Below are 13,744 nucleotides of genomic sequence, written 5' to 3' on the forward strand. Positions count from 1 at the left end.
GATTCAGTTTTGATTTTGTAGGTTGTAGTTTGAGATGCTGTTGATTTTAATGCTTTATATTGAGAGATGTTCTGAATATTTTGTCCTTCCTGTTTATATCAATACAGCAAGTATTTTGATCTTTAAATGAATCGTGTGAAAAGGTAAATGAAAGCCACGTGTAGTGCACAGTTAGCATGATCTTGGGCGTCTTTGTTGAAATTGCCCTTGTCTGCACACTGTGATGACCCCCTGCCTGCCACCAGGACAGAAATCCAGTGAGCTAATAGATAACAAGGGCAGGTTTTTGGTTTCCCTTAAAACACAGTGGTAAAATTTACATGTGGCAGCCTAGCCTTGGGGTCTGAATACTCATGAGTTTTTATCATTACGATCACTTATTTGAGTTAATACGATCAGGTTCTTGAACAAGTTTAAAGTCAGAGAAATCCACACATCTGACAGTATCATATAAATATAAATATTCCTCATGTGTCTTGTTCATCATTTAAAAATCATTTCCTCAAAGTTAAGCCTGACACATAAGATATCTTTAGAAACTTTGGGATTACCCCTAGAATATATATATATATATATATATATATATATATATATATATATATATATATATATATATATATATATATATGTACAATAGAATTTGAATAAAGAATGTTTGGAATGAACTTGCATCAAGCAGCTTACCAGTGGGTCTAAGATTTAAGGGGGTGTGGTCCTTTAAATGTATTCATTTTCTGTTGCATCTGATGCAAATTTAAACAGGTCAACACACACCATTGCATCAGATGCAAATGATTTAAATGGACCATGTCATTCCTGCACATTTCTCCAAACGTCAGGTACTGTGTTTGTTGTCTTAGAAATGTTTTGATCATGACTGAAGTTTAAAATTAAGAGATAAAGGAGACATGTATTTTCAGTTCAGCTGTCACAGCAACAACAAACAAGAGACACTTTTCCTCACTGTTCTTTGCTGTTTTCACACGCAAGTGTACAGTTCATGCAGCTGTAACATAGCTACTTTTGCTTCCTTGTTTTCAGAGTGGATACCACTGTTGCATCGTGAGCTTGGTCAGTATCGTTGGAGCATGAGGAAACCCGTACCACAGAAAGGTAAGAATTTATTGTGGCGCTTTCAGACTGGTAATAGTATTTTTCCCAAATATTTGTAACAAACAAGCATTCGTAGTGGCTTGCAAGGAAAGCCAGGAGTATGACACATTTTAGTTTGACTTCTTTCCAACCAGTCCCTTTGTTGTTTCTGTGTAGGCTGATTCGTATATTAGCTTGTAATAGTCCTGTAATCCCCAGCAATGGGTTGGAGCAGAGATTGTGGCAGGTATTGCAAGGTATTGACCGATGAGAAAATCACCCGTTGTTGAGGGCTTATTCTGTCTTTCTTGGCTCCTCCAGCTATAGAGTGGAAAGATGCCAGAAGGATCAAGCATGCCCGGAGTGGACGGCCCTCCCGTGTGCCCTCACAGTACCAAGGTAAATAACCCACAGCTGCCATTGATCTATGAAGTAACTGTAGGCAATACCAACAGGAAACTGTGCCCAAGGATTTGCTTCAGCATTGCTTCATTGATCATCAAGACAAAGCTTGCTACAAATGTTGGTAATAGATTTTAAGCCATGTGTCTCTTTTTGTTGCCTTTTGTTTGGGCTCACAGAACACTGCACAAAAGCTGATATGTATAATTCAACTAAATATTTATAAAACACCATTCTAATATGATGTAAAATGATTTTTTTCTAACTATTGTTGTTCTTTGGCAGGGCACTTCAGTTGGGAGAAATACCTGAAGGAGACCGGTGCGATTGCTGCACCTGCTTCATGCTTCAGACAGGTGAGCAGATTGATGGGTTTCTGCACCATGTCCACTCTTAACTGCCTTTATTTAACACTTTTGTACAAATTTCTTCCCCTGTCGCTGTTATTTTGCGACCTCTCTCTAATTAACATATGTCTGTCATCACCACCCAGAGTCTCACGCCCCCAGTCAACGAGTTCAAGGCGGGGATGAAGCTGGAGGCTCAGGACCCACGAAACACCACGTCCACCTGCATCGCCACAGTGGTGGGCCTGACAGGCTCACGGCTGCGGCTGCGTTTGGACGGGTCTGACAACAAGAACGACTTCTGGCGCTTGGTGGACTCCTCGGAGATCCAGCCTATTGGCAACTGTGAGAAGAACGGAGGCATGCTGCAGCCACCACTTGGTAAGACACGCACACAAATACACTTTCACAATGTTATTTCTTATACTGTCATGACAAAAAAACATGTTGAAGTTTCTCAACTGATTTCACAGTATCTCCTCCTCCTCATTTTTATTTTGTCCACTAGATGTCAGTGACTGACAGCACAAAATGTCAGTGTGTCATGTTAATGCCTATAAATAACATCCTGACACAGCTCATAAAGCCACCTACCCAGGACATTTCTGTTTTGAATACCCATGTGGAAAGACACAAGTGCTCTGTAGTATGCCTATTTAGACTGTGATGTTGATCATTTTAGTGCTGCAAACTAACCATTCTTTTCATTGTTGATTAATCTGTTGATTATCTTGTTGTTTATCTGTTTAGTCAATTAAATGTCAAAAAGCAGGTTTACAAGTTTTTTTTATGGTTTATCTATGTCAACATCACCATGTTCATTACACACTCCTTGGATCTAAAGCTGGTTTACTTATAATGACTGTCGTCCTCCTCAGGTTTCCGTCTCAATGCGTCCTCCTGGCCCATGTTCCTTCTGAAAACACTAAATGGAGCTGAGATGGCACCCTCTCGCATTTTTCACAAGGTACCTGTACAAGGCTCACGAGCTCAACACCCTCTGAAAAACTGTTTCATGAAGAAATCTAGCATGTTTATTTAGTAGTCATAGTTACTCATGTATGCTCACCAGGATGTTTTGCTCACACAAATGATGGTTAACTCCCATACTGTCTGGTAGATCAGAAATTGATAGATAGATCAGAAGAAAACACATCACCCATTGCAAAATTCCACCAGCATTTGATTGATTTTACTGTACATTCCCGCTACAGATGAATGCATAGATATTCACACATGCCAACCTCCATACCTGACCCCTCTCTTTTTCTCCATGTTCCCCAGCAGGAGCCTCCCGCCCCAGAGCAGAACTCCTTCCAGGTGGGCATGAAGCTGGAGGCAGTGGACCGGAAAAATCCCCACTTTATCTGTCCGGCCACAGTGGGTGCTCTGCGTGGTGTCGAGGTGCTGGTCACCTTTGATGGCTGGCGGGGAGCCTTTGACTACTACTGCCGGTACGATTCGCGTGACATCTTCCCTGTTGGCTGGTGCGCCCTCACTGGAGACAACCTTCAGCCGCCTGGCACCAAAGGTATGAACCTAAACAGTAGGGAGGTTTTATGAAAGAGGTTGTCATATATTTGGAGCAGGCTTTCTCTTCATCCAAATTACAAAAAATATATATTATCTTGCTTTCTCACTTACCTTTAAGCTGCCAGTATGCTTCTCCGGAAGTGTTGGATGGTCAGAGAGCTTCAGAACTCATTTTCAGCTCCCAGTGGTGGTCGGACTCTGCATTTTAAGGGATTGCTCTGTTTGAGAAAAGCCCAATCTAGCCTGCTAAACAGTGTCTAGCAATGCACACAATCTAGGTTTTATTTATTTTGTGCTGTAGGTCTCTGAGTTTTCTGCATTGCAGTACAGTGGAGATAAGCGTTCTTGTTGTGGTCAAACCCTTGAAAAATGCCATATAAAAAAATCAGCAGCCATGTCTCTTTACAGAAACAATGTCCTTGTTCGACACTGTCAGTTTCCATTGGGACTATTTCTTCAGTAGGAAGTGGTTTCAGTGAAAACTCTTCACAGTACAGTACATTGTTTCTTGAATGACACCTTAATGTTTGTGTTTTGTCAACCCACAAAGTGCTTTCACTTATTTGCATGATCAAATGTCCTTTCAGGTCAACTGTCGCGCTACCCTGCCATGCACTGTACAGTGTCACTCTGCCCTTCATTACCATCATCATTTGTACTTCCATCACAGTTAGTTTTGTGATTTGGTCATTTTAAGACAGACTCAAAAGTTTACAGTCTGCCTCACCGTTGCTCCTGCATTGCTCTGTGTACTGTGAGGCAGGTAAAAAATGAGTAATGTAATGAGTGAACTGACATTTTGTGAGTCGACTTGGGCTCTTCTCAATGGATGTGTCTACTTTTACGGGTCAGCCCTACAAAATTTCCACCATAGCTTCAGCCAACTTCAATCTATACAGACGTTAATCAGTGAGGTAATCTGGGAATAGATATAGGAGTGGACACGCTGTTATTTTTTTAATTCTCTATATTACTTTGTAAGATGTATTTATATTTATTATACACAAAGTTGTACACCTAGAGTTGAATTAAGACATACATCAAGTACATTAAGTGAGTATCAGCAAAATGGAAGTTTATAAGCTTAATAAATGTACAGTTTGTGCCTACACTGATTACAAGATGATTTGTTCACCCATTGTATTATCACGTTCATATTGACCCATTTGAAGAGCAAATTCAAAAATTGCACGTTGATTTATATTTTCTGCTTATGCACCCAGCACTTTTGTGGTAAAAGAGAACATAGTTTTGAGTGACATTGAATGATAGTATTCTTCTTTTTTTTTTCTTTTTCTTTTTTTTTTTTTACTGTTTTGCTTTTAAATCTGAGTCTTATTGCAAAAGAACAACTGGTTTGCTACATTAATGAGCAGATTAACATAATATACTGGAATTTTACTATGACTTTTCATAGTATTTGTGGGTTTGGTTGGTGCAGGGTGGTGAGCAATGTGATGTGAGTACATCATCTGCCTGAAGGCATCATTAGGAACAGTTGATCAAGTCATCAGCGTGAGTTTGCTATTTTTAATTCCTGGTAATGTTGAAACCCTCTCATGTGTGATCATGTATTTTTGAACTTTGCTTGACTTCCAGTATCAAGTAACATCTGATCTACTCTGTAAAATGTTTCTGTAGGCATGCCTGTGGTTTTGCTTGCATTTGCGACACAGTCTGACAGTGGACAGTACTACACTATACACTGTTTCTTTGTTTTTCCATTTAGAAAACAGTTGTCTCTCTTAAAGCTTTAACATTTAAAAAGTTGTTGCCATGTTAACTTTTTTTAGGACATAGAACCAGAATCAGAGCTGGGAACTAGAGTAAGCAATTTGTTTTACAAGAAACTTAAAAGGAAGAAGTGGACACAAGGTTATCAGACACAAGGTCAACTGTACTCATCTGTTAGAATCCACAGTATGTGAAGGAGTGGAAAAGGAAGGAGGGAAATGGGGAGGAGGCAGGACATGTCTTTGTAGCCTGCTAGTGTTTTATGAAGGCCTGGCACCCACCCAGTTGGCAGAGTTGGGGCATGACGTGGTTGAAATGAGCCTTGGTGCCCCCTCCACAGGCCTCTCGTTGGCACCCTGGCTAACAGAGTCTGATTAGACACCTCAGAGAGAATTGAGTCAAGAGAGAGGATAGAAACGAAGAGAAAAGACAGACATATGCCGGGAAAGGTGGAGTGTTTACATTGTCAACAGATGGTGGGAGGAGAGAAGAGGAAAAGGGAGGAAAAAGACAGAAAGGAGGAGCAACGCAGAGGAAGAGTGGGAGAGGAGGACAGGGCAGGAGGAGAGGGTGAATCTGAGGACAGCTGCGCAGACAACCACACACTTTTGACTTTCCTTTTAGCCAGAGAGGTGAGTAAAGATGAATGAAATTACAGAAATGCAGTCGGGAGTGATAGATTAAAAGCTCTTGAGAAGATATCTTGCTGTAATATGAGGCTGGCAGTGGTGGCTTTGTGAACTCAATGAACTCAGTGCACTCAGAGGGGAGTGAAAAAACAAGGGATGGCTCGTTACGCGTTTGTTTGACTGCATTTACAAGCACTGCAGCTGATCAATGAACATGTAACCTCGAGCTCTGTAAACCTTTTAAACATATTATCAAGGATTCGTCCACTCTGTGGAGGATCAATCAGATGTCTTATTCTTTCTTAGCTTCAGAGTGGTTCCCCTATGAAAAGTAGCAGTAGCCGGCAGCCTGAGCTTTGCATTGATTGGTGTGTCTATGTGAAAGTGTGCTTAATAAATACAGCCCCACAGGCCAAGGCCTGTGTTAATGAATGTGGTCGCTCTTGTCATAAATCTGTCGTGGGTTGATCCAGGATGAATACAAGTGTGTATATATATGTGTGCGTGTGTGTAAATTTGCAGGTGCATGTGAAGCCAGTTATCCAAGACTATACTGTTGGTTTTCCTGTGCAGTTGTTTTTGCATGCGAACACATTCTTGAAGTTTTGCCAGGCTGCAATGGCTTATGCAAAAGTACACAGCTTATTTGGTTGTTTTTATGTATTTAATGTAGGCCTTCTCTTAATGTTTTTAGCATGTGCCTTTCCCCTCTGTGGTCCATGTGATTTCTGAAATGCTTCCCATCACAAAAAAGGAAGGGGTTGTGTTCGTGGGTGGGAGTTTGAGAGATAAATTTTAAGACCGTCTCACAGCTGTCAGCAGCTTGCTTCTTTATTAGGGTTTATTCCTCAGGCCTTTACGTTGTTCACAGGTTTCTCCTTTTTATTCTAGCCATAAGGGACTTGAGTGTAGGCCAAAAGAAATTCATCTTTGATTACCCCTGTCCCTTCTTGTAAAACAGCTCATTTTATCTTTCACCTCTTGTCTGATATTTTTCTGTCCTTGTTTTTCCTGTGCTTGGTCTTCATCCTCTGTTGGTTTTTATGGATTACAGTTCATTCAGTTGATGCCTGATTTCACAATACAATACTGTAATGATATATTGTACCCACCATAATGGTATATATGGTATATATTTGGTGCTTACAAACAGAAAGTATCCCATTAGAAATGTATGTAAATCATACTGCAAAACAGTGTATCATACTTAACTGCTGCATGTATTTTTTTGTCCCTCCCTTAATCCATGTAGAAAAATCTTATTGCAGTGAATTTCTCCAGACTCTTAGTTCTGTGACCATATTTATATGCAGGAAAAAAACTAACTATAGCCTGTTAGTTCATTGAAAGGTTAAATTTTTCAATGCGAATTGGAGCATGCACTTCTTTATATAACCTCTCACCCTTTCCTTCTCTCTAATGCAATTAATGAGAAAATGACTATCCTGACTGTGCAAAAAATGATTATATTTCATTTTACTCCCTGTGATTAAATGGGAAACCTGGAGCTATGATTCTTAATTTGTTCTTTTTCACTGCAACACCACAGCTTTTTACTCAGCTCCCCTTTCTTATGTATCTGTCCATCTTTGCCCATGCAGTAGTGTTGCCTAAGAGCCTTGGGGCATTGACAGACGGGAGTGTGGAGAGCCCAGCCATGCACCCCACCCCAACAGTGGGCAGACCTCCAGGTCAGAGAGGACGTAAGCCAGGCCGCAGGAAAACCAAGGTTACAGGGCCCTGGAGTCAGAAGGCCTCAGCATTGGGACCACAGAGCATCCAGCCAGGCAAAGAGCTGGGGCCCATCAAGATTCCCAAAAAACGAGGGCCCAAACCTGGCAGTAAGGTAGGCATGAAGTGGTTTAAAGATACCATCAGGGGCAAACAGTTGATTTTAATGGCAGGGTCAGTTCACCCAAATTACAAAATCATATTTTCTCATTTGCATCCAATGTCTAGCCATGGAGTTTTGGTTTTATTTTCCAGGTTTTGAGATATCGGTATCTGAGATTTCTGCCTCTTCCCATATACAATGGAGGTGAAACAAAAAAAGTATGGGCACAGTTTCCGTTCACAGAAAGGTTTGAGGATTAGCCAAAGTAACTGGGACATTTTTTCTGGAAAGACATGTTGGTTTTGACTTTTTCATGCTGTGAGCACCACAGACAAAACACCATTCACCGTCATTGTATTTGGATGGCAGAAATCTCAGAGGCAAATATCTCACAGCATGAAGAGATTTCCCCTCTTGACTCTGTGTCTCCATTGCCCTTTGTTTGCAGCTGGGCTGGGCAAAGAGAGCTGGCTGGCTGGAAGATGCCATGGCTGGCCCTGGACGGCCAGTGACAGGCCCAGGGCGAACCAGGGGCAGACTGCCTGCCAACTGGGCACAGAGGATAGCTCTGCAGCAGGCCCAGACTCAGGCAGAACCTATCAAGATCCCAAAGAAAAGAGGGCCCAAGCCTGGCAGCAAGGTAGCCGTCCAATACATACACATAAGCACAGGCATCAATTGACCACTGAATATTACATTATAACATTTGGCTACATGAGGAGGGAACCTGTTGTGTGTACTTTTAGTACATCATCTATTAGTATTTCAGGAGTGAACAGCATGTGTTGTCCAGTGCTCACCTTCTTTATTTAAACAAGTTGGCCCATTAAAAACAAACTAAAGAATAACTATTGTATTGATATGTTACATCTGTTGATAAGTTAATCTCTACTCTGCAATATCTTGCTCTTGTCTGTTTTGTTAGTACTTTTCTGACCAGTTAAACCTCACAACACCACAGAAGAATTTGTTTCAAAGTAGTAAGCAAAAAAGGGTAGAAGTGAATGAAATGAATACCATCCTGTTTGCTGCTGTTTTCCAAGTAAGGCGGATTGAGCTAGTTTCCATTTCAAATGAACTGGGCAAAAACAACACAGTGGTTGTACACAATAGAAATTGGCAGCATCTAGTATGTGTGCTGGCAAAGCTGGTAGCTTCACTCATCAGGTCCCAATAATGTACCGAGGAGAGATTAATGAAAATACTTGGCAGAGTTATCACTTTTCCTTTTGATCTGTGTTTTTTTTCCCCTGATGTTACAAGTTGTTACATTTACAGGATGATGTTATGTTTAATCAGTTCGACTGGGAAAATAATAACCAAGTGCAACATAAAAGAGTTGCATATGGTGTACCAGTAAAAAGACAAATAATGTAAAATGTCTGAATGTGTGTGTCTGTATCCAGAGAAAACCACGCGTGGTACCTAATCCAGTCCCCACATCTCCCACCAGCAGTACCCCAGAGCCTGACACCAGCACTGTGCCTCTGGACAATGCCACCATCCCCAACTCTGCACTACAAGCTCCCACAGGTATATGACATACTGCACATGATTATTGATGGGTTTTCCTGTCTTGGATGTTCAGTACATGCTTTAGAGTCTGACTCATGCCGTCACACTCGCACACACACTGTCAGTGGCTTTGTGCTGTTTGGCAACAGAATCTGACAGAATACCTTGGTTTCACTTGACACTGGTTGGAAAGTAGAGCAAAAATACAATACCTGTCTGTTGTACCTGCCAGGGTCTCTGTGATGCAGAGAAACTTGGCAAGTATTGTGAGTAGTAAAAGAGTTTCTGCTCTTATAGTTAATATGGAAACATGGTTTAAAGTCAACAAAGTGGTGGTTTAATGGATTAAATAAGTCAAACATCCTCCTCGGCTTGTTGTTCTATTCTGTAGTTTGTGTGTACCTAAACAAGTATGGCAAGGTGGGACCCCATTTGGACCAGCGGCGTATCCAGCAGCTCCCGGATCACTTCGGACCAGGCCGGGCCTCTTCGGTGCTTCAGCAGTGTGTCCAGGCTTGTGTGGACTCTGCCCACAACCAGTGCACCGTCTTCTCCTGCCTCAAATCTGGCCAAGGCGGCGAAGTCATTTCAGGTAGAAATTATACACCCATTTTAAAAAGGAGTATTATTTCACTGTCTGTCCTGAAGAGACTGCATTTTAGGGCGAGTTTACTTTTTATTGTGGTGATATCACATCTTTGTTCAATTATTGTCTGTTAGAGCAGAATGTGGTGGTGCTGTTGACAAGGAACCAAAAACATACTAGCATTTATTTCTGGTATTTAAAAGACTCAAGAATGAGGATCTTGCTTTGTTAAGAATGAATTCTGTTTAAATTGTTACATAAAACTTTTGAATAAAGTCTAGTCTTACATCAGTGAACAAGTGCTTCTATTTGTTTTTGACCATACATGGCACTGAAATAGCATATGACCTTTGATCTGCCCCTGTTTATCCCGTCCAGCCTACTTTGACCAGCAGCAGCACACCCTGACCCTGCCCACAGTCAGCAGTGTCACCTACGTTCTCCGCTTCCTGGAAAAACTTTGCCACAACCTTCACTGCGATCCTCTGTTTGGCAGTCAGCCTGTCGCCAGAGGAGGCCTGCACTACAACAGTCACACATACACTACAGGTCAGTGTTGTACTCTGTTCCATCTGGGAGTTCATATCTTTATGTTAATGATACCTAGGAGGCTCTAATGCCATGTCTGGTGAATGCAAATGCCCAATATCATTTACAGCAAGTAAGTTGAACTTGTCCTTGTTATTAAAATCAAATATGATAGAAGATTGCCTGTTCACATTGTGTTGAATGTGAAAAGCATTTAACAAAAAATTGTATAGTAATAGTACAAAGTAATAGTACAAACAAAACAAAAATGCTAGTTTGGTGCTTTCATTTTTGCAGCCTGTGTTGTGCATTTTAGGAGACTTAAAAAAAGCTCCCTGCATAAAAAGAAAATCTGTCTGCTGCACTCGTGTGGAGATGTTGGCAGTAAGCCTCTAAGAAACAAATCTTAGAAATGTTCGAGGGAGGCGCACCGTGTGCCTCCCCTGAGTATCTATGGAGTATGTTTTACACTGCTGTACAAAAGGCAAATTAATGTGGGAAACTTCAGATTTCATGGTTAGAGTTTAGATTTCTTGGGAGCAAGATAAATCAGACATGAAAAGAGATTTTGTTGGCTACATGCTGTACAGCCATTTAATAGCATACTTACAAGTGGAGTAAAAACAAAAGTTGAATGAAATATGCTGTTCATTGCCAGGATGAATGTTTGTTGTGAATGCTGTAAATTACATGCTGAGACACAATCCTGACACAAACCAAATTCTTTATTTGACAGGTTCTGTATTTCCACTATTCAAAATACACAAGTGTATTTGTCTTATTGAGCATGAGATGCCAAACTGCATCAGCAGAGTTCTTGCTAAGTTTAACCAAATGATATACAGTCTGGTTCACTTATCTGTACTTCACTGTCTCTTAGCTGAATCAGTTCTTTCCTCCAAATGTGCTGGTTTTAGAGAGGAGAAGTTTTGGTGACAGCTTGACGACAGGCCCGGGCCGAGGCACCAAGAGGTTCCTACAAAACTACAACAGTCCCCTGCCCCAGAAGCTGGCCAAAATCCCCCGGCACTCCACTGATGGTATGTTCATTTTAGTGGGAGGTTTTTGTTTGTTTGTTTGTTTTTTATCTACTATAGGCCTCATTCATGTACATAATTGATTATAAAAGGGCACTGTTCGTTCATATTTGGACAGCAATTATGAAAAACGTTTCTCTAATTATGGACATTAGTATTATTGGTAGTCAGATGACAGTAATATCAAGAGAAAGCACAATGTCAGTACCACATTTGGATTTTCTAACTAGTGCACTCACCCCTAATAGGGCAACACATTATTGCTTTTAATGGTTTGCTTTGATTTCACTATTAGAGTAGTAATCATTTAGTCCTCCCATATATAGGAGGATAATACATCAGCTGCTGTGCACTCTGTGTAGTCTGCTCCTGGCCAGCTAATTTCTCATTTCTCTAAAATGCCTCAGAATAGTGTTTTTCTTTGTTCTTTATTTGTAAGTAAAATATGAGTTAGAAATACACTTAAATCAGAGGTTTTCACTGATTAAACAAGCCTCTCATGTGTATAGTGGTATTTATTTATATAAGCAGTGGCTCTCAACTCTAATGCTCTGCATTAGTGCATTTTATATAGGACATTTTATTCTAATAATCAACCGCTCTCACTTGTCCAGTAAAGCCTTATATAATCATATAAAAGGTGCTAATAAAATAGAAGAAGCTCTTGGCTCAGGAGCGAGTGGTATTAAGTTCTGGGGCAGGAGGTTAATCATTTAATCATCTTTCAATTTCCTCAGATTTTAATTACGTTAATGGAATATTTGAAGAGATTTATGTTAAAGGGTAATATCCCCCTTAAAAAGGCCTTCCACTTTTACAGAAGGCCACAGTCAAACCACTGTAGTTTTCTGTGAAGGATACAGGCATATTACTGTGAAGTACATTATGAGGAAAACGTCAGTTGTGTTCCTTCTTGTTTTAATCGCTCTATATTTACTATGTTGGATTTCTTGGCTGGTGGTCTCTTGTTATTTGGGATTGTTAAAGTGTCAGGGCGTTGATTTATCTGAGAGGTTTCTGTCTGCTTTGTTCCCAGGTGAGTCCTTCATGGAGAACAGCGTGGCCACATCAGAGCACTTAAAGAAGAGCCCTCTCTCTCCAAACTCTACGGGACTGACACCCGGACTGAGGTCTCCCTCCAAGCTGCTGCATCAAAACAACTTCACAGGTAGGAAGAAACACTGATAAGGAATGCATACAACATTCCAGTACTTCACTGTAATGATTGTAATGCTGTGGTTGATCATACCAAAACAGCTCCACATTTAATAAAACAAAAAAAAAAGAAAAAAAGAAAAAAGGTTGCGGGCATGTTGCTTCCAACAATACTGGACAGTGGTTTATACCAATACTCTGATACAGGATTTTATCACTCTGGAAAGTCATGGCAGTAGCAGTCATTTTATCTTCAGAGAAAGATTGCGAGATAACCTGCAGAAATACGCCGATCTACCAGGAATGTGCGCTTACACATAATTGATTGGGCAACGTAGCACTTTGCCGGATGACGACGCTGCATGTTTTTTACTGGAGCCCTCTGCATGGACCACCTGCTCTGTGATGCTGGAAAGGCCCCATTCAAATGAATGAGGGAGCTGCATTTTTTTCACGCAATGCTGTTGTCTGTCTGCATGCGGCCTAACACCATAGAATCAGAAGAATCACGTTGAATGAACTGTAAGTAGGCTTTAACCAATACAGTTTTTAAGAGTGATAATGATATGTGTGAACACAACTTTTAAAGAAATTCTGTCTTTGAATAATGTTTACAGATTTAAACTTCACAGATTGTTGGAATGACTTATGGGTGGTTATAGACCATAAACAGTGGGTGGTTCTGTTGTACTACATTCTGTGTCTGCATGCATGGATGTGTTCATATGTTTGTTGGCATGTGCGGTCCATGCAGTTATAAAATTAGCTCTCCACCCAGGCCCTCACAGATGTAAGCAGTTAAGGAAAATTGAAAAGCATAATTCTGAGTTTTAGTTGTTTTGTCAAAAAGGATAAATCAGGTTTTACAGCTCTATCATATCAGCACAGGACACGTGTAGTGGTAGATTTAGTTTATTTGACAGGCTAATGATTATCTCATGTGCTAGGACAGCTCCAACCATTGTTACTTCTATATGTAGTTATTTCCTGAATGATACTTTGGTATTGCAAACTACAGTAAAGTGTGTCATTGGATCCTTGTGAAAAATTGAAGTAAAATCGCAGTTAAGCAGATAGCATAGCCAATGAATGACCGTCTTTATGAATTTGAGTTTATGCTTGTGCTTCCTCAGGCTCAGGCAGCTTCCGAGAGAGCCCGAGGCCCAGTGGTCAGGATCCCAACCTGTGGACAGTGGAGGATGTCATGCAGTATATCAGAGATATCGACCCAGTGCTGGCTCCACATGCTGACCTTTTCAGAAAACATGTATGTATTCAGTCATAATGGTGAAGATGCTTAGAATAACTGTATTCTGAATTAGCAAATATAAACTTTTTTCTCTCTCTGGATA

At 40.7% G+C, this 13,744-nt stretch overlaps 1 protein-coding gene across 8 annotated transcripts in view; it reads left to right on the forward strand.

Moving 5' to 3' along the window:
* LOC108898509 (Scm polycomb group protein homolog 1) overlaps positions 1 to 13,744 on the forward strand; it is a 132,044-nt gene that overhangs the window by 44,408 nt on the left and 73,892 nt on the right. For 3 of the 8 annotated variants that reach the window (XM_051076006.1, XM_051076007.1, XM_051076005.1), the window contains 13 exons: positions 1,042 to 1,113; positions 1,414 to 1,491; positions 1,780 to 1,850; positions 1,988 to 2,222; positions 2,720 to 2,808; positions 3,126 to 3,372; positions 7,339 to 7,583; positions 8,020 to 8,211; positions 8,978 to 9,104; positions 9,478 to 9,678; positions 10,051 to 10,221; positions 11,118 to 11,240; positions 12,274 to 12,405. In XM_051076006.1, coding sequence (XP_050931963.1) covers positions 1,089 to 1,113; positions 1,414 to 1,491; positions 1,780 to 1,850; positions 1,988 to 2,222; positions 2,720 to 2,808; positions 3,126 to 3,372; positions 7,339 to 7,583; positions 8,020 to 8,211; positions 8,978 to 9,104; positions 9,478 to 9,678; positions 10,051 to 10,221; positions 11,118 to 11,240; positions 12,274 to 12,405 — 1,936 coding nt within the window. In that variant the 5' untranslated portion in view covers positions 1,042 to 1,088. Of the gene's footprint in view, positions 1 to 775; positions 840 to 1,041; positions 1,114 to 1,413; positions 1,492 to 1,779; positions 1,851 to 1,987; positions 2,223 to 2,719; positions 2,809 to 3,125; positions 3,373 to 4,695; positions 5,741 to 7,338; positions 7,584 to 8,019; positions 8,212 to 8,977; positions 9,105 to 9,477; positions 9,679 to 10,050; positions 10,222 to 11,117; positions 11,241 to 12,273; positions 12,406 to 13,525; positions 13,660 to 13,744 lie in introns of those variants that run through there. The other 5 variants (XM_018698410.2, XM_018698402.2, XM_051076004.1 and 2 more) reach the window with 5 other exon arrangements.

The sequence above is a fragment of the Lates calcarifer genome, linkage group LG15 (assembly GCF_001640805.2).
Source record: "Lates calcarifer isolate ASB-BC8 linkage group LG15, TLL_Latcal_v3, whole genome shotgun sequence".
Lineage (NCBI taxonomy): Eukaryota > Metazoa > Chordata > Actinopteri > Centropomidae > Lates > Lates calcarifer.